Here is a 9196-nt window from a genome sequence, read left to right on the forward strand (position 1 = left end):
GAAAAGAAAAAAACATAAGAAAGGAAAAAGCAGCCCGGTGCACAAAGCTCCTGCATATGCGGGGACCAGGGAAGGGGTAGACCACAGTGGGTCACTACTATTGCTAGTGACATTGAAAAATGCATTAAAGGTCAATCAAATAAAGTGACACTGAGGAACACTCAATTTTATTATGAATCCAAAAGTTACTATGACGCACACATTGATGTACAAGATTGAAAAACAAATGAGAATGAAAACCGAAACAAAGGATTGCATTAAAGCTGCCTTCAATCCCTAACCAAGTAAGGCAGCATTATCCCGAAAAAAACCAAAGGAGTGGGCCCAAATGAGGCCAAGTACACAGCCATAAGGTCCACATAATAGCAAAAATCATGCTGCGCCAAAGAACTTGACCCTTCCTACTCTTGCCTAAACCCCAGTGTCTCACCAAAAGGAAATCACCCACCACCTGCAGCGATACCCAAGCTTCACCATAACCAGAAAACAAAGCATTCCAGAGATGCGAAGCCACCTTGAAGTGAAGGAAGAGAAGAGTGGAAATGGATTTTAGATAACAAAACAAATCTATTATGAGAAGAAATAATTGCAATGGAAGGAGGATAAGAAATCCTCCAAAAATATACGCAAGAAAGAATGCAAAAAAGCAGACTAAATATATAGCAGTCTTCCAATCCCTTTGGATATCAGACAGCTGGAGAGCCCCAAAACCTCCAAAGAAATGTGCCCAAAAAGGAATAAAAAAAACATGTAACTTTTCTCCCAAGGAATGGCAGGGACACTGTTAATTTTAATGCAACCAAAACCTGAATATGGGTGCTGGCAGGGTTAATATCTACTCATGTATATCTAACACAGGCAACCAAGTTTGTAAACGTTAATATCAAGATCTTGCACAGGAAAGCAAATTCATCACGCCTAAACCAATGTTGACTTTGCAGTTTGCATTAATGACCTCGTGGCAAATTAGAGGGTGGTCAGTGGTGACTCAAATGGTAATGGTGGACAGGAAGGAGCACATGCATGTTGGGACCACAATAAGAATTTAAGGCAAGGTCGTTGGTTTTGACGTAGATGTTGGGGAAGATGTTCTAAAATATCTCTGCTGAGGTGCTGTTCCAAGAGGGTACAACTACAATTTTCAGTTCTTCCTGTGGTGATGAATAGTGCAGTGGTTGACTGTCCTGCTTTTCTCCTGTGGTTCTTAAAAGTACTTCACATAATCTTGCAGCCATAGGAGGCCGTGGAATGGAATAGGGTCTGGTCTAATACCAAACTGATGCAAAGCAGAGAAGAGAAAGAAGAAGAAAGGAAGTGTTGTATTTTAAAGGGAGAGATGGGGAATATTGAAGGAAATCCTGATTCAATTCGAATTCTAAAACTAACAGGGGAATATTGAAGGAAATCCTGATTCAATTCGAATTCTAAAACTAACTCCACAACATACAACAATCAGGTACATATACACCCTACAATTAACCAAGGCACATAATTACACAGTACAGTAGTACTCTAATAATTAAAAATATAAACATGGTTATCAAAATGTGACACATGAATCCAAATCTCCCAAACCTACACCTAAAATAAGTGTGTCAGATTGGCAGCCTAAGTGACGGCTACAGTTCTCCTTCCCAACCAAATGTCCTCTTCTAGACTAAAGATGAGGGACTATTATATCCTCAGCACCCACTTCAATTCCTTTCATTAGACCATTTCAATCCCTTGACCCATCAATGTACTCAATACATCGACCACATGACTGAAAAGAAAGAGGGGCAAAGAATCTCCCTTCTTAACCCCACTTGAAGCCTCAAACCATCATTTAGGCTACCTGTCAGACCCTTGAGTAGCTTGCCATTGCCAAGGCACATGGCATGGGCAAACCATGTGCAAGGCAGCAACTTGAGATGGCCTGTCATGGGTTGTCTAGACAATTTTTGGTTGGTTAAACTATGTTGCTGTAAGGGGGAGCACATAGTAGAGAAGTTGCCTACTTGACATCGTCAGGTATGGATATGGTTGGGGCCATGGTCCTTTACAAGGCTGTTTATGGTGGCTGGTTTCAATTACCATAGTCTGATGGTCAACCTGGTTACATTGAGTGCCTTAATGATATTTGCTGCTGATGGAACATGGACAAGTCATGGTTAAGGGGAAACCATGCTAGACACTAGTGTTGACTCGTGGGGAGTATACGGTGTCAATGTCAATTGCTCTCAGTGTTGAGTGTTGACATGTTGACCGGACTGGGCAGTTGGCAGTTTATCCCTGGATGGCTTGTTGATGAGCTTAGTGGATGAATTCATGGGTGGACAATTTAGGGGTGTACAAGGTTCGGTTCGGTTCAGTTTTTTCCAAAACCGCCAACCGAACCGCACTCCTCGGTTTTCAAAATGACCAAACCGAAACCAAACCGTATACCGTTGGTTTATGAACAAACCAAACCGTGAACTTTGCATTTCGGTTCGGTTAAATTTCAGTTTTACCAAATTTTGAACTATCAAGCAACAAAAACATTACTTGAGCCCAAGTTGGGCTGCATCAACAGGCCACAGTCCATTATATAACTCCTGGGCCAAGGATTTAATTGTGAAGCCAAAAACATGAGACATGTTGAAAGGAGGATCCAAATAAAATATATAAGGTGGGGATACTTGTTTTCTTCCCATTTCCAACCAGTGTGGGACGGCTAGCATCTTGTGGTTCCTGCATCTTAAATTCTTCCCTCTGGTTTTCTGCATGAGAAGGCTGCCGAACACCGGGAAGGGTGGCAGGCAAGATTGTGGAATAAATTAATATTATGATCTCCACTTAGATTCTCCAGATTTACATATATACCTGAGGCTGAGGGGCATTGTGAATACCAGATTGTGGAATAATATTAATCTCCACTTAGATTCTCCAGATTTCATGTCCCTGTAAATTTGACATCACACAAGTTGAAGCTGTTGGGTTTGAGGATGAATGTCATGGTGAATGTCACACAGAAGCATCCATTCACTTCCTTCTTCTTCCATGTTCTGTTTTCTTTTCTTAAAATTTAAAAACACCACAGCAACGAAAGTTCAGTAGAAATATATTAATTAATTTTGATGCCATGGAAGCTTTGCCTATTAGGAGAGTATTCTTCTATTCGGTGACGGTGCCTTTGTCCTCGACAATTTGGTGACAGGGCACATGGGCAGTTAGTGAGCGATGCCGTGGAAGTCATTGTTCGGCAAGGCTTTCTCGCTGGAGTTCATGGAGTTGGAGTCAACGAACATGTCGGTGGCAGATTTGAAGGCCCAAATGGCGTCAAGCTTGGAAAGAAAAATCTGGTGCTGAATGCTAATTACCCAGATCCGTGGATGCAAACAGCTGCGGGACTGGTTAGAGTCCGTTCCAGATCGAAGATGGAAATTGACGATTAAACCCAGAAGAACCACCATAAGCACTTGAAGATGAAGATGAAGACGAAGAGACCACACTTTAATTATTCCGACTTTGGTAGCCATGGTGGATTTGGAGGTGGGTTCTCGCGGACGACTGGTGATCCAACAGGCAGCATCTATAATTATAAGTATTATATAAAATTATACAATTATAATTTATTAATTCATTTTTTGGTTTTTTTCGGTTCGGTTTTGGTCCAAAACCGAAACCGAAATTTTTATATTTCAAAACCGAAAGTGCAAACCAAAAAAACCGAACCGAAATTTGTTTCGGTTCGATTTCAGTCCAGTTTTCAATTTTTCGGTAATTTTTGTACACCCCTAGTGGACATATGGGCATGTTTTTAGTCATGTACTTGTAAGCATAGCTTGTTTTAGCCTTGTTGGCAATTGCTGGTTATGTCTAGCACAACCTAGGCAGCTGGGGTTGTCAACTGTAGAGCCTAGGTAGTTGGGGGTGTCAACTGTGTGTCAAATTATCATATGGGTTGCAGGGGGCATGGGGTGGACGAGTTGTGTGTGTTTTCCTGCACATGTTAAAGTGCATTTCCTTGTCTTTGAATAAAAGAAAGGTCGGGAGGTATTGCTCCTGTAATTCTTATTGTCATGTGAATGTTTAATTAAATTGTTATACACTTGCAGGGTTTAACCAAAGATTGTGTGTGTGTGTGTGTGTGTGACGTTGGCTTAATCAAGTGTGTCACTTGATGCCACGCAGTGTCAAGTTTGTGTGCTGTGAACTTAGACCCTGTCACACTACCCATCATTAACAATACCAACAAAGAATGCCAAGGACAAACGCCCATTAACCAACTTCGGAAGTTCCTATACCTAACCCCACAAATTTTCCTCTCTAAACACCTATCAAGAAAATTCCAACTAACACTATTAAACAGCACCTCAACTAAAAAACAACCCCTTTCTTACCCTTAATCTTATTATCCTCGACAACCTCATTAGCCACCAATGCAACACCTATGAATTGAGGACCTCCAATGAAAGTGCTCCATGTCATGGAAATTGCATTCCCAAAACAACACTCACATTGTGATTAGAAGAAGAGAAAGATGAAGGGAAGAAAGAGGGATGAAAGAAAAGTGGTTAGAAAGGATTTTTTTTTTTTTTTTTTCTTTGATTAGAGCAGAGAAAATCTGAGGAAGGAAAATGAAAGGAAAGGGACTCTACTCTTCCTCTCAAAATCAATCCTACTTTCTCAAGACATTGCCGTGAGAACAAGCTAAACACCGAAAAAGGATACATATAGTTTAACCCACCCGGTGGGACTTTTGGAGGGGAAGCGATGATGGCTAGTGTTGTTTTCTTCTAGTTGTGAAAAAAATAGTACAGGTTTGTTTGGTTTTCATGTGGTTTCTCATTTTTCATTTCTGTTGCCCCACAATTTTGAAATGGTGGGACAACTTGTTAACTTTCGCTGTCAACATCTAAAATAGAAAAGCAATTTGCAGCAACCTTCGAGAACCACAAAATGTGGTTTTCATTCAGTTTGGCAAAGCATTGCCCCTCTTCACACCCAAAAGTACCCTATTTCTTTCATATGTTCTACAAAAGAAAGCAAGCCCATAGCAATGATATGATGACACAACAACTGCTTTGGCACCACTCCATTCCCAGATGAAGCAGATTTTGTTTGTGAGAACCTGACACTCATTGTAAATAGAGGAGAGGAGAGAGAGACAGAGAGAATGACACTTCCTTGAGAATCTAGTTGATGGAGTTCTAACAAGCTGTGAGGTTGATGGAAAAAGCACAACAGTGGGGAGAGGCATATGTTGGGAAGGAACATGTAATGGGACCAAATTTTTGTTTTTAAGTCAGGAACACAACCAAACAGGCTTTCCATTTTCAATCTTCAGTTTTTGTTTCAGTTTTCAATTTTGGGTTCTCACTTTTATTTTTGAAATTTTTAACAATGATATTAAATAGCCACTAAGGTACTATATTTTTTCTCCTAAAAATTAGTAATACTACCAAATCGAGTACCAGACAACACTATGGCTCAACTTGCCAGACAACAATTCTCACATTCGACTCTAGATAGAAAGCAAAGCAACCTATAAAAAACAATTCTTGTTTTTTATTTTATTTTATCCATTAACAGAAAGTGGGCTGCATCAAAACCAAATAATCAATAACCAATTTATGCTTGCACTTGGACAAACTGGTAGAGTATTATCAAGTTATAGAGTGTGCACCTAAGGACACCAGAAGCTCTACTGCATAAAACTCAGCAGAAAAGTAAATGGAAGTTGCCTCTACTACATACCTCTTTAAAACCAATATAAATTATCACAAAATTCCTGCAACTCAAGAGTTACAGAAAGCACATGAAAAAGTTCACATCGCTTATGAAATAAACTGATATAAATGAGTCTACTCTAAACTCAATTTTATTTCTAACTTCTCCAAAATGTAGAATCACAACAATAAACATCAAAAGCAATTGAACAAAATTTCATACTGATCAAAATTGGCATTGCACTTGATAAATCTATCATGATATATGCTGAAAACTACATATGATTAAAAGGATCGACGCATCATTTGTTTTGGTTTCTTCACAAAACTTAGCCGAAGTTTTCTGAGACTTCTCCTCTTCCTTGCCATTTTCTCAGGCAATGTCTCTCGCTTTTTCTCTTTCTTCACGGCCTTAGGTTTCTTCACAAATTTTGGGTCCAGTTTATATGCTTTAGGTGTAACTGGTACCCCTCTTCTTACAGCTTCATTAAACAAAGCATTTGCCTTATCGACAAGTCCGTGAGCACACAGCTTCCCCATCAACAAATCATAAGTCTTAATCCCAGGTTCGCAACCATCCTTTTTCATCATTCTGAAAATGAGCATTGAATGATCAATCCTTTCAATTCCACATAGAACTTTTATAAACCCATAATACGCTTTCTTATCAAGATAATCCCCTAATCCTGCAGATTTCATCCTATCAATCATCTCATCCCCCTCTCCAACTCTTGCAGCCTGATAGAGACTTCTCGTAAGCACAAGAAAAGTTGTTGCATTGGGAAAACATCCCCACTCACCCATTCTATAAAACAGCTTCATTGCGTCCTCTGTCTTTCGAATTTTACAAAAATTAGTAATTAGCACGTTAAATGTCTCCACATCACGAGGAACACCGGCAATATCCATATCTACCAAGACCTTTTCAGCCTCTGAATGAAGCCTAAAGGGGTCCTTTATCCTACAGAGCTTACACGCGCAATCAAGAATGGCATTGTATGCCATTGTACCAATCTCAAAACCTCCCCTATACATCTCACCAGCCAATCTCCTTGCCTCGTCGAGCTTTCCATCAACACACCACCCCTTAATCAGCATATCACACATATTTTCATCAGGAAAAAACTCATTCGCCAAATTCTTCACCATCTTCTCTGCATAACTCGCAAACCCATGTTCGCAAAGTTTGGCAACAATCATTCTAAGCGATTCTTTGTTGCGATCAAATCCATAAAATTTCTCCATTCTGTCAAAGAAGGACACCGCCTGGGTTGGCCGTCCAGCCCGAACAAGCCGATCAATAGCTGCTTCCAAACTTTTGGCCCCCGCAACACCCCGGGCATCAACGAGTACCTCATGAACGGTCTTGAAGTCTTTCCGGCAACCAAAGTAATTGACAAACAACGACACAGTCTCATCGTCGAGAGCGAAGCCGGGTCTCGAACACACCCATTTGAGAAACCCTAGAACCGTACGGCCGGCGTCAGGTGAGAGCTTGAGAGTAGAAAGGAGCACGGGAGGGGACAGGGTGATGTGAGAGAAGCTGAGTTCGAACCTTTGGATGATGGAAAGAGGGTCAGAGTCAGGGTCCCTGAGGAACTCCGTGGATAGAGAGTGGGCAACCTGGTCCGGATCTTGGACAGGTTCCTCCTCGGGCCTAGATGAGAAGGGTCTAGACAGAGAAATAAACGGTAGAGAGAGAAAGCACCGAAAAAAATAATGGGGCGAGAGGGAGGAGAGAATCCGAGGAGGAGTAGCTTCAACTGGAGAGGAGCTGCAGCGAAGGAGAAGGCCCCGAAGCTGCAGAGGCATCAATGGCGTCGTCGGAGGTCTCCACATTTTGGAGACAGAGCAGCTTCAGCGCTGTAGAGACGGAATGGCAGAAGGCCGGATTGGAAATGCCAACGAATTTACAGTCCGAATTTACAGTCCATTCCCTTCTTCGTGAGAGAGCTAATCTGCAGCAGACTGCTGGTGTAGACAATGCTAAGGATCACTAACAAAACAAATGCACTAACATTAAAAAAAAAAAAAAAAAAAAACTACAGCTTTTCCAAGGAACTTCATCAGAGGAATAGAAATATGAGAAGGCAAACGAATTAGATGAGAACTAAACCCCCATTTGATTTGCGAAAGGGATGGAGGCAGAAATCAAGAAATTTAATTTCAATTTATTCCCAATATTTAGTATTTTTCAATGGATAATAAAATGAAAAATAATTCATTTTTTATAAGAACCCCTACTACATAATTATTTAATTTTATACTTTTTTATTATATAATAATGATTTTATTAGTGTAATATTATTTTTATTGTTATTATTATTATTTATACTATTTAATTACTTTAATAATTATTTTTACTTCTTTTTTATTTTAATTATTATTATTTGCTATTATTATTTTTATAGTGACAAATATTCACCATTGTAATTATTAGTAGTTGTTATTATAAATATTTATTATCCTCAAAAATTATAATAATTATTTTTTTTTCCTTTTTATTACTATTGTTCTTTTTTATATTATTATTGTTGCAGAATAAAGATGTCAAAGACCTCTAATGAACCTTTCGATCTCCGATCACCTTTCTGTAATTATTGTTCTTGTTGTTATTATTATGTTAATAGAAATACTTATTATTATTATTTGTTGTTTTTGTTGTAATTATAATTAATATTAGTTGTTATTGTTTTTATAACAATAATAAAAATTAATGTTATTCTTTCTTGTTGTTTTTATTATTTTTTTATTATTATTATTTTTATAATAGTGATTAATATTATTTTTGTGCACCGGGCTACCCTTTTTTATTATTATTAGTGTAATTATTATTTTTAATTGTTATTATTACTTTTTTAGTATTTTTATAATAATTATTATCTTTAAAATTATTATTATTATTATTATTATTATTATTATTGCCTCTTTTATTATTGTTGTTGTTGTTATTATTATTTTACAATAATAAATATTATATTTATTATAATTATTATTAGTTATCATTTTTGTAATAATTATTATCCTTAAAATTATTATTATTATTATTATTAATATTTTGGCAGCAAGAGTTTTTATGCTATTTACTATTTTTAATTTTGTCATAGAAGTAATTAAAATTCCATGTAAAATTAAAAAATTAAAAAATTAAAAAATTTTAAAATTTGTAATAATTTTTCTAGGATTTCTATCATCTTTAGGAGTGTTTTTGTTGTGTCAGAGAGCATGACAGAGCAACTTCAGCTTCTTTGTTGATAGAGTAAGAGTAAAACCTAGGGAGCATACTTATGAAGGGGATGGGTGCATCATAAGTAAGGTAACATCTCATTGTCAGCCGTTTATCATAGTCGTGAAACATGGCAAAAGCCCAGTTTGGACAAGTGTCATGGACTGATCCGAGCCCAACATGATGTTGTAAGCTCGGGGTGATTCCATCAAAGGCTGACCATGAATGTTTCCATGTCCCCTCTAAATTTGAAAGTCACTTGGGTATTATTTCCATTTTG

At 38.0% G+C, this 9196-nt stretch overlaps 1 protein-coding gene across 1 annotated transcript; it reads right to left on the reverse strand.

The window, feature by feature from the left end:
- Positions 1 to 5811: 5811 nt before the first annotated feature.
- On the reverse strand, positions 5812 to 7828 carry LOC131164742 (small ribosomal subunit protein mL104 (rPPR9)-like). Its single transcript, XM_058122173.1, has one exon. It carries the CDS (start codon positions 7527 to 7529, stop codon positions 5976 to 5978), a length of 1554 nt encoding a protein of 517 aa, XP_057978156.1. The 5' UTR covers positions 7530 to 7828; the 3' UTR covers positions 5812 to 5975.
- Positions 7829 to 9196: the final 1368 nt, after the last annotated feature.

Source organism: Malania oleifera, chromosome 9, assembly GCF_029873635.1.
Source record: "Malania oleifera isolate guangnan ecotype guangnan chromosome 9, ASM2987363v1, whole genome shotgun sequence".
Taxonomy (NCBI): Eukaryota; Viridiplantae; Streptophyta; class Magnoliopsida; order Santalales; family Ximeniaceae; genus Malania; species Malania oleifera.

Excerpts from the sequence above, each read along its gene's own strand:
- LOC131164742 (XM_058122173.1), bottom strand. The coding sequence starts at position 7,529 with ATGTGGAGACCTCCGACGACGCCATTGATGCCTCTGCAGCTTCGGGGC.